Source organism: Trachypithecus francoisi, unplaced genomic scaffold (assembly GCF_009764315.1).
Source record: "Trachypithecus francoisi isolate TF-2019V2 unplaced genomic scaffold, Tfra_2.0 Lachesis_group11, whole genome shotgun sequence".
Taxonomy (NCBI): Eukaryota; Metazoa; Chordata; class Mammalia; order Primates; family Cercopithecidae; genus Trachypithecus; species Trachypithecus francoisi.
In genome coordinates, this window is record NW_022681456.1 from 53,050,172 (window position 1) to 53,065,898 (window position 15,727).

The 15,727-nt window shown below is 34.0% G+C and overlaps 1 protein-coding gene across 1 annotated transcript in view; it reads right to left on the minus strand.

Annotated features, from left to right (window-relative positions):
- PTPRQ (protein tyrosine phosphatase receptor type Q) overlaps positions 1-15,727 on the minus strand; it is a 218,733-nt gene that overhangs the window by 71,951 nt on the left and 131,055 nt on the right. Inside the window, exon 27 of the mRNA XM_033221161.1 lies at positions 3,255-3,376. Coding sequence (XP_033077052.1) covers positions 3,255-3,376 — 122 coding nt within the window. The remainder of the gene's footprint in view (positions 1-3,254; positions 3,377-15,727) is intronic.

Sequence of the window (15,727 nt, forward strand, 5' to 3'; positions counted from 1 at the left end):
GATCATTATTACTTTTCTTTATTAAACCTACTACACCTTTGTTGTTGTTAACTACTACTTGTCCACTTACCCAGGACTGAAATCACGTCTTTTTGACTCATTTTCCTTCAATCAATTCCAAGTTTGTTTGCTCATACTGTACTTGATAATCTATTATTATAAAATGTCTTTCATCATTTTTGAAGTGTGACTTTATATACATTATCAGCAATTAGACTCTGTTTCTCCTCTTCCTGCCCCACTTCCTATTTTTTCTTGTCTTTCTACCCTGCCTCCACCCTTTCCCATCTGATGTACCCCTATTCATTCATCAAGTCCCAGAATATATTTAACCTGCTGTGTGAAGTCTCCTTTATCTTCTATGTCCCCCATAACAGGAACTATAATTACTTTGTTAGCTTATATTCCCCACAAAACTTCATACCTCAAACTCTATAATTAGCTGTTTCTATTCCAGTTTGTACCACTAGGGTGTGAGCTACTTGACAGCAGAGCTTTATGTTTTTCATCCTTGTCTTGATGAACAGAAGCTACTCATAACAATTTGTTCAGTGAAAGAATAAAAGGAACAGTGAAAATGACCATAAATGCATTAATTTCCAGCAGAATAATCTAGGATGATATTTACATTTTATAAAGTTTTCTTATAATATATCTTTATTAAGAATGACAACTTTTGTTTACACTTTTAAAGTTAAGAGTTTTATCTGTGTGGCTAGTATTTTGTAGAAGACAGGCTGCACAATAAGTTCCAAGTGCAATGCTATGTATTCTTCCTTAGTCTGGGAACCAATGATTCTTGAATGTTGATAATTACATATTAATGAAATGAGCTGCAGACATGCTTTATTAGAGTTGTTCACTTCTACATATCCAGCGTCTAGCACAGTTCTGGTACATTGGAAGTATTTTAAAATGTGTAAGGAAGGAAGGAAGGAAGGGAGAGAGGAAGGAAGGAAGGAAGGAAGGAAGGAAGGAAGGAAGGAAGGAAGGAAGGAAGGAAGGAAGGAAATGCCTCTACTTAATTCCAAGAATCCTAAAGAAACTGTGAATTACTAGGTTCTGTCTGAATCTGTTCTTGCTATTGTTGATCTAAAGGAGTTTTGGTAAGGCTATATTTATGTTGGCAAATTTTATTTTCTATTTAATGACCTTCCCTTTCTCCTGTCAAGCCATTGTCAGTCTGATAGTTTTAGCCAAGTCTTCGCTCTGTGAGAAGTTATTCACCGTCTCTGTGCTTCAGATTTCTTTTTTGCAAAATGAAGGTAATAATGTTTACATCAAAATATTGCTAGATAACATACAATAAGATAAGGCATAGGAAGAGACGAACATGTAACTTGTATAAAATAAGCAATTAAAATATTCGTTATCTTCCCATTCTACTCTCTTTCCCTTGCTCACTTTGAAACTCAGCAAGAAGACTACAAAAATGAGATTACAAAATCACTTCTTAATATGATTTTTTTTCTTCCTTTAAGCAGAATTTCCAAGGGAGAACTATTTTCATTAATAAAGTGCCTTTCATTTGACAGAATAAAGCTTTATCATTTTATAATTTGTTTTTAATGCATATTCCCAGGGCACTCATCATTCATGCTAATTATTTTTGGCTAATTACATACTAAAATCTTCACAAATATGCTCTACAAAAGGAACAGAAATTAGAGACTGAATTGAAGAACAAATACATCAATAATTCTTCAAATTTTATTTTAATGATGACAGGTCTTTTGAGATAGAAGTATTATATCTCCTTTTAAGGAATACTACAAAGACATGATAAAATGTTAAAGTTGGACAAGAGACAGAGGCAGAGAGAAAGGAGGAGAAATCACAATGTTATCCAATTTAATGAATAAGATGCTATTAGAAAACTGTGTCCAACAGGCTCAGCAAAACCCAAGCAGGGTGCAAAGGAAATACTTCCAGTCTTTACTCTGGCTAACAGTTCTGCATTATCGACATCATTGAGCATCCTATCTTACATGCAGGGTTTGACTTTCATGCCTGGAGTTCCATCTAAATGACTATCTACTCCCATTCAGTCTCTTCAGTGGCCTCTTATTCAAGTATTGATATTCCCCAGGATGCTATCTTTAGGTTGTTATCTTTGCACATTCCATGGTGAATCTCATTCACTCCTATAATTTTGACTATCTTCTAAATACTAACATTTCCCAAATCTGCAAATCCAGAATTTCTCTCCTGAGCTCCAGATCCATATTTAATACTGCCAATGTCTGTATTGACCAGGAGGACTGCCACATATTTCAAACTCAGTGTGTCTAAACTGAACTCATTCTTTTCCTCTACAGATCTGTTCCTTCTCATAATCTTATGTCATATAACTTACAATCATGCTTAATTATCCTACTCACTCACCATCATGAGTTAGTTGATTTTTCACCAAATTCTATAGATTTAGATTATTTTTCATTCTATTTTCTTGTTATATTTCCTCTGTTCTCGTTCCTTGACCTTTTATAGTTTCTTGTCTCCTTGCCTGATTTTGCACTCCCATACTGCTCTAAGTCTGTCCTCTACACTGCAACCATACCTATCCTATACAGTAGAAATCTGTATCACCAACTGGCACCCCACTGCCCTTAACATAAAACCCTAACTCTGTAACTTGTTATATAGTTGGCCTCCAGATCTAGCCTCATCTCTTAGAACTTTTTTTAAAATGCTATGACCTGGGATTGCCAAAAGACTTGATTTTTCTTGAATGAGGCTTACTTTTTTATACCCCTATTCCCATTTACCTTTTATGCTCTGCTTCACTTATTTTTCAAGACTTCGTTCTGATGTTATTTTATCTGGAAGATATTTCTCCTAATGCCTTCTCTCTTCTCATTTTGTATTATGAATCACTTTCTACTGTATGTAAACCAGATCTTTGTATTACTACCAATTCAACCACTTGTATGTGTGTATATACACATACTATATATATATTCTATATGCTGATAATAAATATAATAATATTGTTACTAATATTTTATATTTATTGAGCATTTATCATGTGTCAGGTAATGTTCCAAGTTCTTTATGCTTGTTAACTGATTCAGTCCTCATACCCTGTTTACTATTATTAATCTTTACAGATATAGACATTGAAACACAAACAAGTAAAGTAATTTTCCTAGTGTCTAACAGAGCCAAAATTCAAATTCAAATAGTCTGGTTCCAAATCTTGCATTATTAAGTATTTTATACTGACTTTTACAGAAGGTTAAGACATGCCTTACCGATTTGACATCAATCAGATAATATGTTGGTCCAGTAATGACAGCAGGTTCACTCCAGCTTATGCTGATGCTAAAAGGTGATGTTGCTACTACATGAACATTTTCAGGAGGACCATCCGGAGCTATGACAATAGAAAATCAATTATCTCGCTACATTAGAATTAGCACTTGCTACAGTATAATAATAGAAAAGACCATGAAAAATGGATAGTCATAATGAATTAATTTTACATTAATTTATACTTCACAGAGTGCTAAAGGCATTACCAAATAAAAAGATACAATTATTTAAAATTAGTTACTCTACGTGAACAACTTCCACATGAAAACTTAATTAATTAAAATCATAAGTACATTATTTTAAAACTTGAAATAATACTTTGAAAGGAAAACATTACTATTGCTAAAGTAAACCTTTTAAAACAAATAAATATTTTTCTTTTGAAACAGTTAACCTAGCAATGCTGTTTTAAGAAAACCCTTGCAGAAATGTAGTATTTGACTACAGAGAGATAGAGAAGCACAGTTGAAAATTAAAACTGGTATAATGAAAGTATACATATGTTGTTTTACAAATGTACATTGAGTTGATTTTATTGTTTTCACTGAGGGTGGAGAATATGAAAGCGTTAGTCAATTGTTCTGATCTATTATTAGAAATGCAATCTTCAAATATTTCTTGAATTCCTCATGATTCCAATTAAATTCTTTAATTTATTCTACTTTCTTAATTTGTCCTACTTTGTTATTTTTTCAGTAATGCAAAACAAGAGACAACATCTTAAAAATGTTTCTGTTTAAAATCCTTATGTGTACAATTTCAATCTGTGAAGCCACTAGGAATTAGGAGAGATAATAGTATGCAGGGAAAGATTTAGCCACAGTTAATTTCACACAGACATTAACCTAAGAACACTGCTGCACACACATCTGTTCTTCTGGGGCCCCTAGTCAGTTCTAATGGTATTAAATATTGGGAGATAAGTATTTCCCAGTATTTTCAATTTTTAAATACATATGGGCAAACATTATTGAGAAAGTACTATCCCATAGATCCTTAGAAGATATAATCAGGAAGATAAAATATTCCTTTCCTCAAATAATTCATAATCTAGCAAGAATACAAGTTGTATCATCTTGGTCAAACACCAAAATGTTTGGACCTCAGTTTCCCCATCATATGACTATTTTATAGTGCTTTAAAAGGAATTATGAAAACAAAGTATGTAAAGGTGACTAGTTCAGTATTTGCCACATTGTTGCCAATTATCAAGATATCATAAAAGATAAAGATAAGGGATAAATAGAAATAAATAACATATAATCTATAATGAGAGAGCAAAGCGATGATACAGATGGGGCAGGGTTGCAAGGTAAAGATGCACTGTGAAGGTGGGAATTGCACTAGGCCTTGATAGATGCGAAGGATACAGCAGGGTTAGGGGCACTTCTATGATAAGGGAAGGATCATAGAAAAGTCACAAAGACATAAACAACAGGATCCACAGACAGATAGAGTTGTATTGATGTAGAATTGCTTATCTTGGTAATGTTATTATTTACAAGTAAAAAAAAAAAATATTACTCTAGGAAGGAGTCAATAAACTTCACCAGATTTCCAAAAGGATTCATGGTACAAAAAAATGATTCAGAATCCCTAAATCCAAGAAACAGAACTATTACAGAGAGACCAGTATTTATGAAGGAATAAAAATGAACAAGCCCAAGCAGTAATTTAGGAATTAAGCTAGAGAGTACTTGATTGTTATGTAAAAGAATTTGGAGTTTATTCTTTAAATAGTGGGATTCCACTGAGGTTTTTGAGAAAGGAATTATTTTTCCATTGATTTAGGAAGACAACTCAGGTAGCTATGAAAAAGTTATCTTAGGCACACTGAGTGTAGATAAGCTGTTTCCAAAAAGCCAAGTAAGACATGAGATCCCAAATAAGAATAGAGACAGAAGGGATAGATAGGAGGAGATGAAACCTAGAGTCACTATAGGAAGATTAATAAAAAGAACTCGGGGAATAATTTGATGTGGGTGCAAATTGAGATAGAGAAAGTAGTAGAAGCTAATTCATGCATTAATATTGGTGAATTTTGACAGTTCACACCATCTCATTCAGGAACATACACTGATGTTGGTGGGGTAAGACTATGGTAGGAGATGATAAATTTGGATTTGGATTTGTTGAGTTTGAGAACCTCCAGAAGTCTGAGATGCCTACCTGGCAAATGGAAAGATGAGCTTGGAATGAGGCAAATAGGATCAGAATGGAGAAAGTTTTTGTCCTTGTTTTTAAATGGCAGATAAAAGTTGGGATGGTATAAATATGAGTAGTATATCTGGTTCAAGTGAATCACGTGTTCTGAAGAGAGTCAAAAGGTTTATTTCAATACCAGAGAGGTATAAGATGTTACTATCATTTGAATGTGTCCCCTCCAAAATTTAGATGTTGAAATGCAACGGCCAATGGGATGGTAGGAAGAGGTGGGGCCTATATGAGGTGAGTACATCATGAGAATGCCTCCCATGGTGAATGGGATTAAGGTCCTTGTAAGAGAGGCTTCATGAAGCATTTGGATAGCTTGCCCTTCTGCTTTCCAACGTGTGAGTTCATGCATTCCTCCCCTGCTCACCAGATAAGCAAATCTGTCTGCGCCTTCATCTTGGACCTCCCAGCTTCCAGAACTATGAGAAAACAAATGTCTGTTCTTACAAATTACCAAGTCTCTGATACTTTGTTATAGCAACACAAAACAGACTAAGAGATTAATAGTGGTGACAGTCTTTAAACTATGAATAAGTAATTGATATTTAGAATATATTTCTTTTTTAATTATTTATTTATTTATTTATTTATTTTTTTATACTTTAAGTTCTAGGGTATATGTGCATATATTTCTTAGGCATATAACATTACGTCTATGAAATTTAGGTGCACAACTCAATCCAAAAATATTTTAATAATAGCATTGACATATTTTAATAATAGTACTTGAATGTAACCATACAGGAATCTAGAAAATACATTTTAGGAAGTTTCAGTGAACAAATACCTTTGGAGTGACAAAGATACTCTTCCTATTTGTACTTCTGAAAACTGTGCAATAATCTGAACATTGACACCCCTTACTCAAAGATCCAGTTTTATATTGCCAAGAAAACATCCAGGGAAGAGGGTGAAGAAAGGATGCTCCAGGATTCAGGGATCTGATGAGCTAAGAGGTGCTAATGATGAAGACAGAATTGGGTACACAGTTTCTCCAACAACTAAGATATCAAGGAATCATACACGTACCCTGCATAAACAGACATTTTCATTCTTTTTACTGCTAGTTTATTATCCTAGGAAAACCGCCTCAAATTGTAGCCTAATTCATTTAGGTAATTATACGTAACAGATGAGAGCTATAAGAGGTCTCCCGCCATCAGCATAATTAATTGCTTTGAAAAATATAAATATAAGATGCTTTGTGGGTTTCAATGGCCTCTCTTCTGCCTCTGACTCTATAAAAGGGGATGGGATATGAGCTATGAATAAATGTATTAAGGCTCCTTTATTATTAATGTTTTTTGCAAAATTTGACTTCCAGCTCTGTAAGAACCAGTGTGGAGAGAAACGATTTTCTGACCGGCCACACATTTCAAGTGGTATAAAACAGGAAAATATTTTAGAGTCCCCTTGTCTTTATTATAACCAAATGTTCAGCTGGCTTTGAGAATAAACTTATGCATTCATTGAATGAATAAATATTTATTAAGCAATTAATATGTGCTAGGCACTAGGAGGACAAAAATCCCATATAGGTGATCAAGGTAGCTTTTGATCCATCCATAAAGCTTCTACTGTTTAACCTTTTTCATTTAGTAACAGTTTACTGAACACCTATGATATGCCAGGCACTTTGGAAGTGCTGGGAATAGAGAAGAGAACCAAAGAGACAAAGACCATGGAACTTCTATTTTAATGCAATTAAGAGACAAATAATATATATTAGAAAAATATAAATAAATGAATATATAATACACAAGAAAATTATATACCATGTTAGGAAGTCTTACGTACCATGGTGAAAAATGAGACCAGGTCATGGGAATGAGGATGCTTAAGGGTGTTACCATTTTAAATACAGTGGTCAGCACATGCCTCACTAAGCAGATAACATTTAAACAAATATTTGAAGGAGGTGAGGGAATACTGTTTGGAGAAAGAGTGTCCAGGAGGAGAATGGCCCGCGCGAAGACACTGAGGCAGGATTTCGCCTGTTATGTCCGAAGAATAACAAGGACCACAGCGAAGCTGAAGCCCAGTGAGTTGGAATGAGAATCTGAGAGGAAACAGGGGCCAGATAATGTAAGGCCACTAAGACCAGCGTTAATGTCTTCCTTTGTAAGTATGGCTATTGTGAACAAAAAGACAAACACCATGAAGTAGAAGGGGCTGTGATAGATTGTGATCCTTGGTATCTAACTCATACCAGAAACATGGGCTAAAATCAATTACATCAAAAAGGAAAGGTCATCTCCAAAATCTATTTGATTCATGTACCTCTGTAACATATACTACTCGATGCTGTTGGAACTATACTTTTCAACCTAACTCATTCTAGCAAGCAAGTAGAGTGGCACATTATTGTTGCCCAGACATCATGAAAAATTTATGGAGAATTTTCTGCGGCTAAGAAAGTTGTGAGATTTTTCTGCGGTAGCTTGTATCTGGAAAAAATTTTGTATCTCTGCTCTATAATGGCTTCTTCGGGTCTCAACTGAGGACAAAGTACAAAACCATTTCCCAAGGAAACTTTGGCTTGTGAGTATGTCTGTATGCCAGCTCAGAAAGCAATATAACGCTTTACTTTCAACTTCTCTTCTTTCACAATAAAACGTCAATGCTGCGATCATTCCTTTAATACTAGCAATCAAAGCCCTCATCAGGGAGTGTGTAACTCCAAGCAGAGCTAAGAGAAAAGTGACATTCAAAGATCATTCATGACAACACATATAATCACCTATACTACTAAATATTTTAAGTTTCTTGCACTGATCAATGATTATAAAAAAGCAAGGTATTTAGCCCCTTGCTGAGCTGTGCTTTAAAGTCATTTCTTGAACATTTCCCAAAATCGTTTTCCCTTCTTTCTTCCTTTTTAAAAAGAAACAATCACTCTAAACAATGTTTGCATTTTCAATAAAGTTCTTGATAACAGTGCCTGTCTTGTTACACAAGTTTCCTGTGTTGAATCCTTTGTCAAAAATTTCTTTCAACATGTATTTTGCCAACTTGTATTCTTGAAGGATTAGAGCTCCTAAATCCAAACTAAAAAATAAAAGTAAACTTATATAACTGAATATATATATAAATATATAATATATAACAAGATATGTTTCACCTGTCTGGAGCAATGAAAGATAATTGTTTGATTAATTCATAGATAATTTAAGAGAAATATTTATGCCCATCTATTATAAAACAGCATCTAATTATTTTAGTATTGTACAATATTATAATATACTTATATACATATACAAATTATTTTAGGTATTTTTCTCATGAAATTTAACAAAATTCTCAAAACATATAATAAAATATATCCAGCATTTTCTCTGTTATCATAGCATATAGTAAACTACTACTAGTGTCACATAAGGGTGGCTACAAAATTACATTTATGAATGTCAACTACAAAAATAAAGGGAGCTTATGGTGGCAAAGGTATGAGGAGTTGAAAATATGCCAGTTTAAAAGCTTAGTAACTTATAAGCATCTTTGGGAGATTTTGTTTGTCTCCCCATATACTGTCACATTCTGATTTAGGATTGTTTGTGAAATGAATCTAGTCAGTAATGGGCCAAGATATCACTATACCCTTTCTGTTATAAATCACAGCAATTTACTCAGTAGGAATGATCTATCCTTATTCTCTCATTCCCCATAATCCAATCACTTCCTCTCATAAGCACTTTCCCCCTGGTTTTCACCATAATGCATTTTCTGTAACTAACAACCATCATTTCCTGATTATCATGCTTCTATCCTTGCACAGGAATGTGGGTCTTACGTGGGTCAGGGTCATCTTTCCCATCCATCTGTGTCTTGATGCTAAGTGTGTTAGCTGAAAGGTGAGTCTGGATAGACCATCATTTTGCCCAGTCCATATGAAAGTTTGAATGCCCCCATCCATGCCACTTTGATTAAGAACCTACAAGTTTTATTGTGCCTAATGCTATAATTTTAGAATAAGCACATTCAAAGACTTATTTGTAACTTTGCAATCTGCAGATCCCTGTAAGTCTAACTTAATAGTGGAAAATATTCTAGAAAATACTCTGTGGTTTTTAATGTACTTCGTTATGATGACTTTTCTAAAAGAATAAACATAAATGAATAAATGGTTTGACAGCAACTCACAAAACAGGAAACTTCAGCTCTATATAGCTGCAATTTAAATTGTCTGCACAACTATTTGAATTTAAGTTCAGTATAAAAAGTTTACTAAAAGGGCCTACCATCCACAGTGTTTTAGTTTCAGGATTTAGTACACTAGGCCACCAGATTTCTAGTGACTGTCATCACTAAATGAAGGGCTCTGTTGTTTCTCAGCTACACAAATATTAACAACTTCAAGGACTACAAGTCGACTTTGACTCAGCACATCTGGACAAATTAACACTGAGTGTTAGATGTCTCTCAGGATTAGAAGAAATCCAACAGGCTGGTGGATTCCTGTGTCTTAAGCAATTCAGGGCATCAACTGCCCTGAAGTAGCTCTGCAATTGGATTCATTATATTTCCACACAGCAAGAGTATCTCAGGACATATTCCTGTCCACTGGTTAAAACACTTTGATAACTGGCTATGCTTTTGTAGTTTGGATGTTTTCCTAGAGCTCAGTGATTTTGCTGACCAAAATGCAACACCACTGTTGGTGTAGGAAATATTTCCTGTCATTTTATAAGATGTTAATTGTGTTTTCTAATTAGATTTCCTAACAGCAAGGTGGTGCTGCAGAGGGTATAGTACAATGGTGTTACAAATACAGCAAGCCTAAGAATTTGTCAGATTAGATTCATGAGTACTAAGAATGATTCATGGATGTTCATAGTATTAGACCTCACTGTATGATCATCTTATTTGATGCTTAAATGAGTTATTTTCTGACTAATTTCAGACTGGCTTAAGTTGGAAAAAAATACAAAATACAAAGAAAACCTCTCAGTTTCAATACTGGCCATGCCAGGTAAGAATGAAAATACTCTAATAACTACTACTACTTTACAATCAGATAATACATATTTTCTGAGAATAGTATCATGTTTATAAAACAACTTTTTACAACAGTGGTCCTCAAAATGTGTCTCCAGGCGAGCAGCATCAACATCACTGGGGAAGCCATAGAAAAGCAGTTTCTGAGGCACTACCCCAGACTTACTGAATCAGAAACCATGAGTGTGGGGCTCAGTTCTCCAGGTGGTTGTAATGATTGTAGTTCAAGTTTAAGAACCACTGCTCTATAACGTCAACATGCCATTTGAAGAAATAGTGACACTGCTCTTCAGGTTAGATGACCAATGATTACAACTCTTAGAAATAAGGGTGGAAAAGGGGGATTTAATTATTCCTTCTGTGAAGACTAGGGAAGCAGATATAAAGGAAGTTTGGGAGCTGGTAATCAACATGGAAACATATATCAAGCCATCAAATTCTCCACAGACTGGTCTCCTCCTACCTTTCATTCTATTTTAATTCTGGATAAACTATGAAGAGGGTTCTCTCTACTCACTTCCTCCCATCCCAAAGTTTCTAGAATAATAACAGGTCAGTATGTTCCATTAGAGCATAAAATATCACCGCTTTCATGCTACCATGAAGCTCTGCATTGGAACAACCTGGAATAATTCAGGTAAGGCCATCGCCATAATGGAGTCTTAGGGCCAGGATAAATGTTGCTATTTTCTTCTCATATTGATTTGTATGCAGGCATAATTGGGGTAAAAAATATCTAGGATATCATTAAAGAAAAATAAAAACCAAGGGTATCAGAAACCTCAAAAGTATAATTTTGAGGTGTGTGTCAAAATTCTCACTCAATTTGTCTTGGGAGATGATTGGGCAGTTGGATAGCTTCTCTATGTGATATTAGCTAGTACCTCTCCATCTGTTGGTACTTGTCTACAAGCCTGAGGCTTTGCTCAAGTCCTAGTCAAGATCTAAGATTGCAGACTCTGTGCTAGAAATAAAGACTTATGAATGAATTAATGTTTTAAGTACTTAGAATAGTACCAGCACATAGCAAACACCCAATAAGGTAAGTCATTGCTAATATTCTTCACTGTGCAGCCTAGGGCTCTCAATTTATTTACTAGGCATGAACAAAAAGTGACCAAGGCACCATACATAGTAATCCTAGGATTTTTCTATAATTTGGAACTTTCATAGTTAAATCAGAATTTTCTCTACTTTCTTAGTAAATGCAGAAGAAATGGGAGCTGAAATTTTGCTGACCTAGGGCCTAATGCTGAGCTAGAACTTAGAACTAAGGTTAAAGACAAAAATTCACAATGCATTACACCTACTTTACGCTTCTTGCTGAATGAACAGAAAGAAGATTCTCAGAAGCATAAAAGTTAATTCAATTCAACATGAAATTTAGTTTGAGATTCCAGAGAAAATAGGATAATTCATTTGAAGTTTAAAAAGATAAAATACAGCTAAGCTATAAATGGGGAGAAAATTTCCTCCCCTTTTTCCTTTATGAAGAGCAGACTTTCTAAAATATTGATGATTTTTTTAAAAAAAAACAGTGATAATCCTTACACTTTTCTGTTTGATTTTTAGTGATTTTGCTACAACTTTCCACTTGCTTATGTAAATAGGATTTCAAAACAAGTATTTTTATTTTAATTCTAGAATATTTGCATCATAACCTAGCATAAGGTCTTTGGACATCAGATATATAGTTGAATGCTTTATTACTTTAATATTATATGCTTTCTATCATTTCCTTTAAATTATGATTTCACCCATATATCTCTTCTTTGTAATCACACTTAGCACTCCAAATTTAAACATCGTTCTTCCCCTTTGTTCTTTCATGGACCATCAACCTATTATAATTCTGTCTCACTATACACATTTATTACCAGCTCATTATCTCAGTTAATCATTTAGATATTTTTAATGCTTTTCCAATCTATTCTGAATTAGGCATTTATTATTTTCCTTCACTGTTTGAAATATTTTTAATGCAATAATTATTTCTTTCCTATATGCAATAATTCATATTTCTTATATGCAATAGGAATATCTCATATATGCAATTATTTATATTTCTTATGTTAATTAATGAAAAGAAAAGTCACAAAATGATCAACAATATAAAATAGACTGATTTTGTGAAATAAAAGAAGCTGAATATATCAAACATGAAAAGCAACTGGCCAGGAGAATTTTGATTTTGGCAGTAACAATGCAAGTATTTGAAAGACAAGATTTAGACCAAAAAAACTGAAAAAAATCAGTATGAACTATTTTAAAATATGGAGAATTTTGACACTGTAATACTTTAACAATAAAGTCAAATGCCTTTCTTCCATATTCATAAAAAGTCTTAGATTAAAAGTAGGCACAGGGGACAGAAAGGTACATAAGACATGATCAGTTGGCTATTTCTGCTTTTAAGGAACTCAAAGCCCCACAAAAGAAAGAGAGAGAAATAACTATGATGCAATATGCTCACTTGTTGAGAAACAAGTTTTGGGAGGTGGGACTGGAAATAAGGATTTCTGAAAGGCTTCTCAAAAGAGATACTTAAAAACATAGCGAAAAGATAGCTGGTCACCAGAAGAGGAGGAAAGAAAGGACAATAAGAAAGAACAGCAAAGATTCTGGACCATAAAGGAGAAAGAACAGTGCTTGTATGAGAAATATAAACCAAATCATAAGTGACCTTGTAGAGCTTACTAATGGGCATAGTTTTAACATGCAGGCAAATAGAAAATGATCAAAGATTTTCAGCAGAGGAACATCACGGTCAGGCAGATGTATTGAAATGCTGAGTTCAGATGAATGGTAGAAAATGAGAGCAGAAAGACTATTTAGATCACTTTTGTAACCATCTAAGAGACAAATGTAAAAGTCTGGATGTAGAGACATTTGAAAAGAAAAATAGACAAATACAAGAGACATTTAGAAGGTAAATACAGTAGGACTCAGGTTTTGCCTTGTGGGGGATGAGAGTAGGTAAAAAGAACTAAAAATGATTTCTAGATAACTAGTTTGAAGAACTAGATGAATAATGGTGTGGTAAACTGAGACACGGAACACATAGAAAGGAAAAGACTTGCAAGAGAAGGTGGCAATATGGAATTTGAGATGTCTATGGGAACCTAAGTGGTTATACCAATAACTTCATTATTCAGGCCTAGAGGACAGAGAAGTTGTCTTGAATTACCCATTAGGGAGTCCTGCACAACTAATTTAGAAGACTTTCAACAGCATCTAACTAATTTTGCAGAAGTGCAACCATAATGTCTAGAATAAATGATATTTATTTTCTCCAGCGGCAGCAAGATGGAGCCCATTTTAATACTGCACTGCCACCAAATGAACTTCTAACTGTCTTGAATTACAGATTCCTATTTATTTATGGCTAAAATCACTTCTTAACATGATATAATTGCTTCTTTATAAAAAGGATAATTTCTATCTCTGTTACTATAACATTTATCACATAAGTGCATTAAACAGTTTAGAAGAAACTAAGGAAAACAACCAAATATACAGTAACACATTATTTCTAATTTTAAATAATGTTAAATTGTACTTTGTCCTCTATTTAGTTTTTCTTCTTTTTAGATCATAAAGTTGCATTCCTTAGAAACTTCTTTGATGAGGCATGTTTTGTTGAATTTTTTTTTAACCTAACAGATGTTTGGGTAGTTAAAATTCCTCATGAGTATGGTATCCTGTGGTTTTCACAACCTAAGTGTTACCCCAGGAATTTTCCTTTCTTGCTGTCTTCCAGTCTTGGTGGTCTATAGGAGATGCACATTACGAGAGTCCCATTTCATTCCGTACTAATTTCACACCCACACTCCTTTAAAGTTGTACATTTCCTCAGCATTAAGTATCTATTGTGCACCACAGAGACATTTAACAGCTTTTGACTTTACATCACCACCACATATATACACACACCACTCAAACTGCTTTTGACTTTAAGGATAATCAGAAAAGTAGATGAGTAAAATAATTTTCAAGACTGTAATGTTTCAAGTTAAATATTTCTGCCATTTTAAAAAATTTTCATGCTTATATTTGTATCTATACACTCTGAGCATGCAGTAGAATTATGGCTATTATACAGATTAGTTGAGGACAAAAGCAATTTGGCTTCAATGATCTAGGTAAGAGCATGTGAGAGAAAGAATGGTTAGCTTGAGTTGGTTGAACATCGTTTCCCTTATTTATTCTGTTTTACGGGTGTACATTCAGATTCACAGGGTAATCCAATTTAAATCTCAGCTTGCATTCTGACTTTTCTCCCTGATCTTCCATTCTGATGCTCTTCGTTATGGGCTCAGATAGTTAATGATAACATGTTTTCTGATTATATAATCCATTGTAGAAACTTTTATAATATTTATTATTAAAACTAGGTGGTCTTTTATTTGAGTTACTCAAATTTTAAACAATTTGATTTCAAACTACCCATTAATCAAGAACTCTTTATCGAGAAGATCCAGGTTTTGACAAGATGTTATATTAGTAAGTGCTTGAGTACAACTTTATGTCATTAGGATAAAATGCTGTTCTCTGAGATAGTTATTTTGTGCTATTTTACATTGTTGTTTTAGTCTTTTCTCTAATTCAAAGAAAGAGTTATTATTTTATCTTATATCATTAAACAACATACCGCATTTTTATTTTATTTTTGAGATGGAGTCTGGCTTTGTCACCCAGGCTACAGTGCAGTGGCGCAATCTTGGCTTGTTGCAAGCTCCACCTCCCGGGTTCAAGCGATTCTCCAGCCTCAGCCTCCCAAGTAGCTGGGATTATAGGTGCGCACCACCATGTCCAGTTAATTTTTTTTTTTTTTTTTTGTATTTTTAGAAGAGACAGGGTTTCACCATGTTGGAAAGGCTGGTTTCAAATTCCTGACCTCAAACGATCTGCCCACATCGCCTCCCAAAGTGCTGGGATCACAGGCATGAGCCACCACATGACCCATGCCACATTTTTGAGTCAATTATACATAATACAAAACTTACTTATTTTCTTCATCCAAATTATTTTTTGAGTTTGCAAAATGGCCATTATATTTTCATCTTTGTTATGTAGAAGCAACATCTACGAATGCCTTATTTTTAATATTAAAAGGATTATTGCTCTTCAAGACTTCTGTTGCTTAACTGTTCTAATTTCTTTTATTCTTACGTTATTTCACCATATATAATGTTGCAATAAA